Here is a 13,795-nt window from a genome sequence, read left to right as displayed (position 1 = left end):
TTCCTAATGAATCATAATTTATATTTATTAGTTTATTAGAATAATTCTATCTATTTCTTTAAAAATTTTGCTTTTATTCATTATAATTCTGGTTTATTTTTTGTTTTCTGATTAGCTTACAAAATTAACAATATATTTTGATTTATATTAGTTCTAAAATTATATAAACAAACATTTTATTGATCTCTAATAATTCTTTTTAAATCCTGAAGTAAAAGTACAAGGCGTCATCTGTGTGTGTGTGTTTAGCGAGGAACAGTAAAGCTTCTTTGGTCGAGAAATGGTTTATAACATTTTTATGTGGGGGGGGGGGGGGGTTCCTCCCTCTCCTGCCCTGAAATGCCCCTAGAATCTCCAAAAATTTCTCTAAGGAATCTAATTTTATTTTCATTAATTTATTCTGCTATGTTTTTTTCAGAAAACATACCTATTAGGTAACATTTATTTAATGATGAAAATATAAACACGAGAAAATATTCTCAAATAAATCATTCAGTTGTAGAAAATGGAAAAAATTTGTGTTGAAATGAAAAGTTCAGGAGAGAAAATAATGGAAACATTGCCTAAAAGTAAGGACATGACATGGCAGACAAATGAAAAACCATCTGAAACAAAAAGCAATGAAGCAGTTTTATCATGCAAAACCTGTGATATTAAGTTAGAAAATAGAACCCAGCTTTTAGAACATATGCGGCTCAAACACAAGGCAATAGTTATTTCTTTTTAAACATATTTGAATACTTTTATGCCTGTTACTTTTTTTAGTTTATGCTCGACGACTTACCTACAGTTTTTACATGATATTTGCATTTCTAAAACTTTATACCCCAAAACCTTACTATGGCGCATTTTTACTTAACCCTGTAAGGTACAGAGGTTGCTCTACTTTCCATAACAATATATAGGAATACACCAGCAATACGTATGGGGAATGTCATCCCCACTCATATACAAGAGTCATCTACTCAATTCCAAATTTATTACAAACAAATGTGTAAATAACTACCTACTGATTTTATCAGGCATGTCCTTATAAATGTAGTAAATGTAAAAGAAGTTTTTCTAACAAAATGGAGCTTAATGATCATCAGGTGAAAAATTTTATTTTTTACTTGTATAAATGAGCATATTTAAATAAAATACTCCTTAACTTTTCACAAAATGTTGTTTTTCTTTTATGCTTTAGGTAATTTTTACCTAGGTATTTATGCTTGCAATATTCTTTCTGAAATGGTAACCTAAACAATATCTAATTAGGCATTTAAGGTCTTTCTGATAGGTATTTTACAAAATATTTTATGGTTTCCTACTCTTAGTACCTCAACTCGTTAGATGCACTTCATGCAACTATTCCCTTTTCTAGGCCATCCACAGTATTACAGGACTCGGAAACTATCAGTGTGCCAAGTGTAGTTTCAACTTTGTTTCCATCCAGTATTTAAATTGTCACGTCAGAGATGTTCACAGTGATAAGAAGTTTACCTGTGATTTGTGTAACAAACATTTTAGAGCTTTAAGGTATCGAAATCTTTTAGTATTTTAGTAGCACAGCTACACTGTTTTTCTATAATTGGGATGGGGTTTTGTTGCTGACAAAGTTTCTCCTAATTTTAAATATTTAAAAGATGAATCTCTAAGTGTTAATTCTGTACAGTACGCAGTTTTCTTCACGTTTGCAATGTGCATTCTGGTGTTATTGTGGATGTTAGAGTTTTTGTCCTAATTAATAAGAAAAATATTTAAACACACAATATGAACTTTCAATTATTAAGGTATTTGAACGAACATAAATCCAAGGTGCATTCTGGAAAGGAAAAACCCAAGTGCCCAATTTGCCAAAAAGAATTTCGAGGAAAAGGCGAATTGAAAACACATTCAGTAATTCACACAGGTAAGTTGGTTTATTTATTAACAATTTGCCCTTGGTTTCATTATATAGCATGTCGACCATAATATTAGAAAGCTAGCATGATGATTAATTAACGAATTCTAACACCATTTATATCTGTTTGAAAACTACGAGAGTGTTTTTATTTTGACTGTTGAAAAATAAGGTAAGTAAGGCTTTAAGATAACTACCTCATAATAAATTCACAAATGGTACTTATAATTTAATTAGATTTCGTTAGAAGGAGAGTGCGTAAATGAAATCTGTACTTACTGCTTATTTCCGTTATGTGAAAATAGTTTCCAATAAAAAGATCAGCTCGATGTCTTTAAAAATAAGTTCAGTATTTAAAATTTTAGTGTTTGGAGGGGGTCTTTTGCTCCTCTAGCCTCTAGAGGGAAAGTCCCAAAATTCAATTTTCAAAGTTGATAGGTAGATCTAATCATATAAGAGAGTTTACAAAAAGAATTAGCTTGATAACTATAAAAACAAGCCCAAACGTCCAGGGCAAAATTTGATACTGAATTTTCATTTCCTATAAGTGGACAAACTCCCCCCCCCCCCCCCTCTTATTGGAAATAGCGTTATTTACATGAATTTGAACAAATATATTTTTGTAAAAAGTTATGTCCCTAGAATTGAAAAAAAACAGCCGTGACATTTACTTTTTCAATTTAGGAAAATTAGACCTACCAATATATCTTTTTTATTTAGGTGAAAGACCATATCAATGTTTAATCTGCTCTAAGTCATTTCGTGCTCGCAGCAATCTTGATGTTCACATCAAGATTCACAATGAAATCAAAGATTATGTTTGTAATTTCTGCAGCAGAGCTTTCATTGTTAAAAATGATTTGAAAAGACACTTGACAATACATTTTGGCAGTAAAGATTTCTCTTGTGAAGAATGTGGCAAGAAATTTAATAGAAAGTATCAGCTTGAAAAGCACAGGTTTGTTTTCATTTATAAAGCGTTAGATAAAAGATGCTTGCAGCTTAGAAGTAGAATTTTTCTGTAATGGGGTTGTATATATTGCTATCAATTGCCGTTATATCTGCAATTTACATGCACTTTTTATAAACGTTTACAAAAAAATTCCACTTCCATATTTTAATGTTAAACGTTATTGTTGCGCAACTAAAAGACACAATTGTTAATTTTTTATAGGTAATATATTAGCCTTTCATATAAAACTTTTTTTTATTATTTTCAGTTTTTCTGTGCATGGTAAATCGAAGACAAAAGAATCGCTTATTAATATGAACCTGGTGATTGAAGACGAAAATGTCAAACCTCAAAATAATAACCTCATGTTACAGTCTTCAGCACAATCTACGGCAATTCATCATTTAAAGTCCTCCAATGCTTTAGCATCAGATTGCATAAGCATTACCCAATGTTCTCCTAGCCTAGTTGGAAATATGAATGAAATTAATAATTCTGATCATTTAGTGATGGTGATGCCGACCAATAACAATAATGATTTAATAATCATGGGCAATGATATTAAAGTTATTGATGAGAATATGTCAGATTCGAGAATGTTTGTATTGGATGAATCAGGTACTATAACTCTTTCTGATAGCCATGGAACAAATACAGTTATCTTTACTAACAGCCAAGATACGGACACAATAATGTTACCTGATAATAATAGTATTATGCTTGACAGTGATAATGTTGCATGTAACATAGATACTGAAAATAATCTTAATATTGTTTGTGAAGATTCTGCTTTAATAACTACCACTGAAGATTGTGATGATGCTAACGACACAGATATTGATTGTTTGAAAGGAGAATCAGAAAATCCGGTAAAGGGCGACGCTGACATTCTCGTTGGCTGTCCTTCGGTAGGAGATAATGATCTTGTACTTAATGAACCATGTGCGCCAGTTGACGAGAATATAAGCTTGGTAGACAACACTGGGGAAGACCTAAGTCTTGTTAATAACAACGAGGAAGACCTAAATCTTGTAGAAAATGCGGGAGATGAAACCCTTAGCTTAGTAGTAACTGCGGGTGTTGATGATTCTCTCACACTTTCTAGTCATCATGATCACACCTCTACGGAGGAAATGTATTCTTATGAAAACATGATATAAAAAGGCTGTACTTAATTTATAACATTCGACTGATTAGCATTTTCTTTCACATTTATTTCTGAAAATTAAACAATGATGACAATCAACAAAGAAAACAAAGTAACATATACTTATAGTGAATGCTAATAAATCAGAAGAATCTCTTTCGTAATGCTTAAAAACTTAAAAATAATCATATCCGCAGTAAAAAAAAGTTAAGGAAGAAAGTTTTGTTACATATTCGGGATAACAAAAAAAGGAAGAGCTAATCCTATGACAAAGCTTATTAATACAAACTAACTTTTAAAAAACATAACGCTCAATTTTTACGTAAGTGTGACAAAACTTTCTTTCTGTCATGGAATTACATTTTAAATAAGTTGGTGTGATAAATACAGTAGATCTCATAAATAAAGGTAACAAAGGTTCATAGAAATACCATTTAGCTTTTTAAGATCAGGAAGTACGTGGCTCAATTAACCTAAACATCGATACCTTATAAAACACTGAGCTGGATCTTTAAATCATTTTAGTGGTAAGCCAGATCGGGGTGAGTTAACTTTCTACCAATGAGAGCACAGCATTTTATGAAATGCCGCGCTGTGATTGGCTTAAATTCGGCTCACCCCGATCTGGCTCACCACTAAAATGATTTAAAGATCCAGCTCTGGATGGATGTTTTGACATCCAAGTATTTGGATACAGTTATTTTTTTTCAATTGTGCCACGTGATACATGTTTTCAGGAAGAGGAGCTATAAATGATTTTCTTGCATTTTGAGAGTTCCTTTCTACCTTAATTTACGATATCTCTACTATGATCAACCCTTCCCGTTGTTGTCAGAACATGGCTATGATTTTCAAATATTTTTGTTAAAAAATATTGATAATTAATTTTTGCAGAGTTGTAATTGTTCGTGTAAGCCCAGGTGGAGAAGTGTTCTATCAATATTGATTTATAAAATGGGGAGTGGGGAAGAAGCACAGTTTGTATTTGCAAAGTATGATTACACAGCACAAGGAAATCAGGTAACTAATTATATGATTCAATGTAAAGCTATTCTTGAATTAGGGTTGTACTTGTATGTCGGATTTTTAATGAAATTTGAAAATAAAATCATTTCAACTTTAAATCAGCCAGAGTATTATTTTTATATTTTATAATAATATCTAAATACCTATGAAAATCAGGGTGGGCATACAAAAAAACCACCAAAAAAAACCACCCAGGGTTTTTTTTTTAAAAAAACCCAAAAAAAAACTTTAAAACCAAGGGTTTTTACGGGTTGGGTTGGGCTGGGCTTTTTAAAAAAAACCCTGGGTTTTTCCCCACCCTAATGAAAATCATATCGAAAGTAGGTATTTTAATTTTACCTTGTAGTTATGAAAATATCAATACTTCGAGTGATATTATTGACTCTTACCCGAGATAAAGAATTTTTCAATGTTATTATTAGACATATACTTCAAGTTTATTAGATTTCATTTGATATTGCATAGTTACACATTTTAATTTTATGTTGTCCTTTCATGTTTCTGTTGAAAATTTTACGATTGAATCATATTTCTATTTAAACCCAGAAAAGAAAATGATTTTCATTGATCTATATTTGTGTAGGAGCTTGACATGCGCCGCAATGAGCGGCTGCTACTCATAGACGATAGTAAACATTGGTGGAGGGTGCAAAATTCCAGAAATCAGACCGGCTATGTCCCATCAAACTACGTCAGGAAAGAAAAACCTTCGATTTTCGACAGGTACCATCTTAGTTTTTAAAACTATAGATTTATTAGGTAGCTATTTAGCTATTTATAAAGTATGACACCTTCCACCTTCACTCCGGGAAAAATACAAGGATTAGGTACAACATTCATAAAAGGGAAGCTTCAAAATCAAATTTTAGAACAGTTATAAACGAATAATAACACTTTTTTGCAAATCTTCTTTACAGGATACCAACTATTCAAGGACATACCTACTTGTTTACAAAAATGCTTTGCTCATATTCATAACATTGTACCTTGTTGTCCTTTTTAAAAAAATTAGATGAATAAGATATATCATACAAAATGTTGAAAATATCTTAAAACATAAACTAAAAGTTATTACCTATATTTGTTTAGTATAAAGAAGAAAGTGAAGGGTGGCAGTGGAGGGGGGACCTCCCAACCTGCTGGTTACAAAACCCTTCCTTCCAACAGTTCTAGTCCTGTTCATAGTGCACCCCCACACGCAGCAGGTATTCTCATACAACCTTTTAATTGTTTGCAGCTTATACCAACAACGAAATTAATTTAAAAAAACATGAAAAATATACCTATGTATTTTCAGCTGTCGTCGGGGGGCAACACAAGTTAGAAGTGTCGGTAATATCCTCTTAAAAATATTTTTTTCAATTTTGAAATTTTTATACCCCCCAGGCCACTACCCCCTCCAGAATTTAAAAATTAAAAAAAATATTTCTAAGGATATTACCGACACTTCTAACATGTCTAAATTAACGATTCGAGCCATGCGTTATGTTCTACTTTTACTGTTTGTGTTAAGGTAAAGGTCGAACTCAGAATGGGGATGCTTCCACGGAGCCCATATCATCTGCAATTGTCAAGTATAATTATCAGGTTAGTAACATTTTTTAATTATAGCACAAGTTTTTAAAGTTGTTTGTTAAATTTGTGTTTTACTTTAATTAGTAAGCTCTAGGGTAAATACCTAGGTAAGGAACCAGTCGATAATGATCTTTCATTAATCCTCTGGCGACTCTTAAACCTAACAGGGTCAGAGCTGTCTACTATCAGAATACCTGTCCTTGCCCCACTCATCTTAATTCAGTCTGCCAAGCACATCTTATATATAATACACTATTTCTATGAGGCTTTATTGGTGACTGGGCTCAGGGAATACCACAGGATGTCTGACTTAAATTAAAGGGGCAATACCAAGGTAAGGGACCAGTCATCCTCTGGCGACCCTTGTACCTGACAGTTTTAATAAAACTGTCCATGCCCCTCCCTTACTTATTCATTCTGCTAATCACATTTTAAATGTGATCCATTATTATTTTATGAAGACGTAAATTATGACTGAACAAAGGGAATGTCACAGTATGTAAAAATCTTTTCTTATAACCAATGTAATTTTGATATGATATTCTTTAATATATGTGTACATAAATAATTTTTATCCATTTTTTTGAATATTGTGAATGACTTTTAAAATAATATTGATAAACTTTAAATGTAATTTTTGTATGTAAATGATAAAGACAAATAAAGAATCAAATAATAATAATACTTTAATTAGTGTTTTAATCATTATTCCATAATGTTATATACTCTACTGAGTCCGTCAGAGACAGTAATGGAAAATTCTTTTAGTCTTTATTGATTTAGATGTCTTTTCAGAGAGTAAGGGTCTTTGCACGAAATAACAGAAATCTTTTTTTTCGGTCTATAAACGCATTATTTTTTATAAAAACTATTCTTGCTTAGGTAAATTCTCGTTCCTTAGGTGAAATCTTAAATTGAGTGCTTCCCCATTGTTTTTAAAGATATCTTACAAAGAAATCCTTTTTGTGTTTTACTTCTAGGTACCTATTTATTTGTTGTATAATATTTTTCTTGTTTTTAAGGCTCAACAACTGGACGAGCTGTCACTAGTCAAAGGATCTCGTGTCATGATCTTGGAGAAGTCTGGAGATGGTTGGTGGAGGGGTCAGTACGGAAACAAGGTAAATTAATGTTATATTAATGACTAGCGGCTATGCCCCTAGAGGCTTCTTTGGGGCCACTTGAGGGTGGAGAGGGGAAGAGTCGACCTCCATTTTCAATTTAAGTTTATAAAAGAAAAAGTAAACAAAATTATGTTTTTTTTATTTCTAGGGACAATTACTCTTGGGAGGGTAGTAGTACCCTCCCCCAAAAGATACCAGGACCTTTAAGAAGCTACATTTTAAAGGAGAACCATATCGGTTTAGCGGTTAGCAAGATTATTCGGTACAAACAGGACAAACTTAAATTTATAGATAATCCTTAAAATACTAAAGTAATTTAAATAAATCACAACTTGATCTGGAATTTTATTTATGTATATTATAGATCAGTTTATTGACTAGGTAACCCTTTTATTTTTAACATTAAAGAGTAGTAAAGATTGACACCTGTCAAACCAGTGTCGCAAATGAGAAAGGTCTTGGGATTAATAATTGATCAGTTAGCTGTTTCACTGTTTTTTTTTTAAATAATAGATTAATATTTGAAAATTTTAGGTTGGCTGGTTTCCATCCAATTATACACAAGAAGAAATCGATGATCCTCACACGTATTGTATGGCTGAAAATGTTCTCGATATTCTCGTTGCTCTATATCCATTCAAGGTAACAATTTATTTATATCTTTAAAAAAGACGCGAACTGTTTATAGTTTTACATTCCCATCCAATCCAATGTATTTTTGTCATTTGTATGATGCTCCAAAACATTAGTTTCCAAAATAATATCTATTTATATTTTGCTGAATGGCTCCAAATGCGATTTTTTATCTCCGCTGGATTAAACAGCTTCTGAACTTAAAAAAAAACATGTTTATTCCACGAAAAAAAAAGAAGAAAAAACCTAATAAAAAACAATTAAAGGTAAGTTTCCACATCAAAATAGACCAAAAAAGGTCTAAAAACCCCATTTTCGCCCATTTCCGCAGGGTTTTTCTAACCTAACATAACCTAAAAATAAAAAATTTGATTTTTTTGCCATTTAGATGTAGTACCTATAGGACTAGGCTTATGTACCAAGTTTCAAGTGTCTAGCTCAATATTTAGACCATTTTGCTCAAGGTTAAAGTTTAAATGTCATTACGCCCCCCCCCCCCTTATTATATGCCAATCCAATATTAGTTAAATGATATACATATTATAACTCCCTTACGTATTTTATTCTAATTTTATAACTCATGTAATTTCTAACCTTGCGAAGACAAAGATGAAAGAATTTTTTAAAAATATTTACCCCTCGAGAGATAATTCCGTCAAGAATAGTAGTATTCAGGGCGACCACTGCATACTATATATACTATTTATACTATATAGGATGAATGTGGATACTATATCATACTATATGACAAAAATTTACTATATACACTATATGATATTACCTTTTTTTGACCAAAATTTACTATATATACTATATGATATTACATTTATATAACAAAAAACGAATATTGTCAGTTTTGTGACAACGCCTCTTAAGGTGCGTTTTGTCTTATATTTTCACTGTAGGTTTTTCCTATTTCTAGCCCCTGCGGGGCAATCATTAACCTTTATCTAACCTAACCTTCAATAACCTATCAAAAGTTAACTGTGATAGTACAAAAATACATAAAGCTCTACAGGTAAAAGATTAAAATTTCTTATTTGAATAGTTAGAGTTCAGAATATGCATCTATTTAGATGATATTAAAATATCTGAAGGACAAATTAAAATCGGCCATCAAGTTAAGGTCCTGTAGGTCTCCAAGTCTTCTCTGGACAGAGTCCACATGGAGGCCTGCAGCACCTGAACCTGGAGAGCAATTGTATTTTTTCTTCAGATATGTAAAATTGTAAATAACATCTTAAAAGATGTTTATAAGAAATTTTGATTTTTACTTTACCAGAGTCCACTTGGAGGCCTGCAGCACCTTAACCTGGAGCTCAATTGTCATTTTTTTTTTAAATACATAAATAACATCTAAAACAAAGCCTATGTTGTTTAATAAACTTACCTTTAACTTCATAAATAAAAAATTTTGATTTTATACCTGTCCAGAGTCTACCTGGAGGGCAAGAACGTCCAAGGTGGGGGAATAAAGTGGTAATTACCCCCCCACCCCCCAAACGAATTTGGGGGTGCTGGCACCCCCAAAATTTTTTCCATTTTATTCCCCCACATATAAAAATTACCCAGAATGAATAATCCCTTAAAAGTTCTGGCGCGCTTCGCGCGCTTTTTTACTTCCACTTTCAAAAATTTTTACCACTGCCCAAAATCAAAAGACTGTTCCACCAGATAAAAAACAGTTCTTAATCATGATAAAAATTAAAAACACGTGTTATAGTTTGCAATGGCCCTTTAATTAAACAATGCACTGGGTGTGTCCTATCAATGCCTTTTTAAAGAAGAAACATTTTCCCAATTATTAAGAAAAAAATGTTTAAATCAAAAATGATTGTCTACCTTCCATAAAATAGATCAATCAAACATTTCAATAATTATCAAAATATCAAATACCCTCTTCAAAACTAGTTAAAAAACCTTACCAGGACATATTTGAAGCTACACTTTAAAGGAGAATCATATTGGTTCATCAGTTAGCAACGCTTGTGGGTTGATTATTTTGTTTTCATGTATAGGAATGAAATTGTTTTTAGTACTTTATTATTAGTTAGGTACTTATTTACATTATTAAATTATCCCCCCCCCCCTAAAAAAAAAAATTAAGCTAATTTTTTTCCTTCAAATATATAAATAACATCCAAATATATGCTCATTTTTTTAACAAATAAACCATTAACTGCTCAAATAAGAAGTTTGATTTTTACCTGTACAGAGTCCACCTGGGGGTCTGCAGCACATGAACCTGTAGGCTAAATGTCATTTTTTCTTCAAATATTTAAAAAAAATACCCAAAAAGATGCATAATTTGTTTAAAAAATTGACCTCTAACTCTTGAAACAAGAAATTTGAATTTTACCTGTCCAGAGTGGACCAGGAGGCCTGCAGGACCAGAACTTGAATGTCGATTTTAATTTTTCTTCATTAATGTTAATAATATCCAAAAAGATGCATTTTCTGCTTTATAAGTTGACCTCTTACTCTTCAAATAAAAAAATTATTTATAACCTGTCCAGAGTGGACCTGGAGGCCTTCAAGACCAGAACTTGGAGGCCTATTTAAATTTTTTCTTCAGATATGTTAATAACATCCAAAAAGATGATTATTCTGTTTTATAAGTTGATCTCTAACTCTTCAAACAGAAATTTGAATTTTTTTTACTTGTCTTGAAACCACCTTCCAGCTAGCCTGCAGCACCTGAACCTGGAGACCTATCCAAAAATGATTAAATATACGTGAAATACTACCCAAAAGTAAACTTTTATCCCATATAACCTATAGTCTCACATTACTACCTAGCCTAATAATCACAGAGTAAGCGAAAGTGGCAAAACTCTTCCCCCCCCCCCCTTATATGTTAAATTGCTTTGATAACAACTTTGCTTTGAGTTATTATTGATGATGTATATACTATGTATTACTAAATAATTCAAAGTACGATACTATATCATACTATATGAGTAAAAAAAAATATACTATCTATACTATATGAATAAAAAAAATATACTGTAAAAATACTATATTTTTTTGGTTTTGGAGTGGTCGCCCTGAGTATTAATTTATAGGTATTTAAAGTTAAACATTCATTTAGGATTTATCATATGTATAAAGCTTCTAACCCTTCCACAAAGAAAGCAGATCTGTTTATGCATAATAACATTAAACAAATTGTCTGTGTTATTCGCATTCCTGGGACAGCAAAAGTAAATTGAATCGTCTTTTTTAATACAGAGTGCCTAAAAAGTTAGTTTTTTTTGAGTCGATAAAGTGAGACAATTTAGAAATATAGAACAAATAGAAAGGATATCCCACAAAAATATTCTCACTTAAAAAGTTATGTATAATATAGAGTTCTACACCGGTGTCCTGGATAGGAAACAGGTTTTTTTTGACATACGTCTCACAAGACCTATGTAGCCATGACCGGGAGATGATGACCGTTCAGTACATGACTTTCATTAAATCACAGCTGATCATTTTTGTGGATTTTATTGAAAATTACTTTTTTACCCAAAATTTCATAGTTTTTCCCCAAAAAATCTCAATTTTCTCACATTTGCTGCTTAGTTAGCCTAAATTTATGCATGAAAAGTATTATAAATAACAGCTGTACTGAAGATTGTGCTATCACCTATAACAAGATCTTTCAGAATCAATGGAATAAGATTTTTAGTCAGAAATTGAGTAAGAGTTAATTATGTTTAATTAATGTTCAACAATAAATTTGCACTTCAGAACTGCTTCTGGCCTCCATAGGCTTTCACCTAGCTTCAACATGATTCAATCTATCTGACTTTGCCTTTGGCTAAGCAACATAATGTTTATGCCCTCAAATTTCTTTCACAAAAACTTTCTCTCCTATCAATCCACCTGTTAAACTTCTTGATCGATGTTTCAAGATATTGAAGTTACCATCCCTGTCCTTTAACTTTAACAAGTATGCTTCATAATACTGTTCACTAAACAGGGTACTTTACTCCACCCTGGTATAGCTAGACCTCTATTCTAGCTGGCTGACATGGTTCACTCAGCCTATACATCTTGATGGAAGTTAGTTTAGAATTCTGACCTTGTTTGTTAATCATCAATTTCACACACTTTTGACTCTTTTTTAAAAGTTCATTTCAACTTCACGTTCTGGTACTTGTTTGCTATTGAACTTGTGGCTTGACTTTTGTCACATAAAGGGATTACCTCAAGATTCAGAATAAAATTTTAAGTATTCTTACTTTTTACTTCCTTTGGTTTCCTATTAACCAGCTACTGTCATGAGAGATCTTTCCATGGGTGAAAGCCTAGACTGCCATGCATCTAGCTAAATGGTCTTTAAGACTCCACTGCCTTAGTTACTTCAGCTAAGAGCTCCTGTCCTCTCATCCCTATTACTCAGAAATCATTGCAACATGGTTTCTGCCTACTCTGATGATTGATATGCTAAAGTCAGGTGGGTCTACGATTTCAAATCTAACACCATTTGATAGACAAACTGCCCTTTATTCTTGCTTTGCTAATCCTATATTGTGGTCTTCCTGTTTAACACCTTCCAAGGTCCCTTTACTACTGGTAGCTTTTATGGTAGTTTTGATCTGCTTAGAACAGAAATCTTGCCTGTGTTTTATTTTCAAATTGGGTTTTAAAGTCACCATTGAAACCCACACTTGAATGAAATCCAGTTATGATCATGTAACCAGCATTCACATTCACTCTAGTCATAAGCAACTATTATTTTCTTCAAGCTACAAGCCAAGTGCTTTTCTGTCAGTTAGCTGCTATTACATTCATGAGTCATATCAACACAATGTTTGAATACACTAACTTACGAATTATCCACCCAGCTTAGAATCCAATATGGATCTATAATCATTTTGTAAGTTCACCTATGAAAACCTTGATAGGGCTTTTACTTAATCTAAATAACACAGTTTGAACAAGTTGAAACTCTCTTGCTTCAAAGAACTAGAGTGTCTACCATGGTTCTCACTATGACATTCAATCAGTAGTAAAGACAACCAGTGTGTACAAAGGGCAGAGACTCAATCAAGACCAGCTATATTAACCTTCTGCAAGCTCTTTTGAAACAGGGACTGGTTGTATATTCAATTGTAGCCTTGTATAAATGGTATTATAGGACTTTGAACATAGCAACTGTGGTTATGGACATCTGTTTTACCCCAAGCAGATATTGTTTTGACATCAAATCAGCCAGGAACCAATATTAAGCAGGATAACTTCAAGGAAAACTTGGAACAGAATCATTGCTGTTTTTGAAGCATGTTTGTATTAACTTCATCAGTGGAACCTCAGAGAGTGGTCTTTTCACAGCCAGAAACTATGTTTTAACAATGTAAAATGTCATAAAGATAATTACAAAAGCTGTTTAGACATCAATTCAAATATTAACTTCAAATAACTCTGATTTCATTTCTAGACTACAAATCTTAGATTATTCAATTGAT

General features: G+C 32.2%; 2 protein-coding genes across 10 annotated transcripts in view; both read left to right on the top strand.

The window, feature by feature from the left end:
• The window catches only part of dock (SH2/SH3 adaptor protein dock), a 592,107-nt gene that overhangs the window by 566,691 nt on the left and 11,621 nt on the right, over nt 1–13,795 (top strand). Inside the window, exons 2-7 of the mRNA XM_080150516.1 lie at nt 4,877–5,001; nt 5,591–5,730; nt 6,097–6,212; nt 6,521–6,594; nt 7,605–7,703; nt 8,241–8,348. Coding sequence (XP_080006642.1) covers nt 4,936–5,001; nt 5,591–5,730; nt 6,097–6,212; nt 6,521–6,594; nt 7,605–7,703; nt 8,241–8,348 — 603 coding nt within the window. The 5' untranslated portion in view covers nt 4,877–4,935. The remainder of the gene's footprint in view (nt 1–4,876; nt 5,002–5,590; nt 5,731–6,096; nt 6,213–6,520; nt 6,595–7,604; nt 7,704–8,240; nt 8,349–13,795) is intronic.
• Nucleotides 393–4,876, top strand: LOC145311082 (uncharacterized). 9 transcript variants are annotated; one of them, XR_013876608.1, is made up of 7 exons: nt 393–706; nt 1,023–1,091; nt 1,364–1,518; nt 1,773–1,891; nt 2,603–2,840; nt 3,103–4,389; nt 4,817–4,876. XR_013876608.1 is itself a non-coding variant. In XM_080150510.1 (6 exons), the coding sequence occupies exons 1-6, from the start codon at nt 506–508 to the stop codon at nt 3,992–3,994; spliced, it is 1,674 nt and encodes a 557-aa protein (XP_080006636.1). In that variant the 5' UTR covers nt 393–505; the 3' UTR covers nt 3,995–4,876. The 9 variants fall into 9 exon arrangements, 1 of the variants encoding a protein (XP_080006636.1); XR_013876607.1 differs by having other exon boundaries at nt 4,755–4,876; XR_013876605.1 differs by having other exon boundaries at nt 4,719–4,876.

Source organism: Acartia tonsa, chromosome 2 (assembly GCF_053477335.1).
Source record: "Acartia tonsa isolate MP-2025a chromosome 2, ASM5347733v1, whole genome shotgun sequence".
Classification (NCBI taxonomy): Eukaryota; Metazoa; Arthropoda; class Copepoda; order Calanoida; family Acartiidae; genus Acartia; species Acartia tonsa.
The sequence above is the reverse complement of the archived record's forward strand: the minus strand, read 5'-3'. Positions and strand labels throughout refer to the sequence as shown.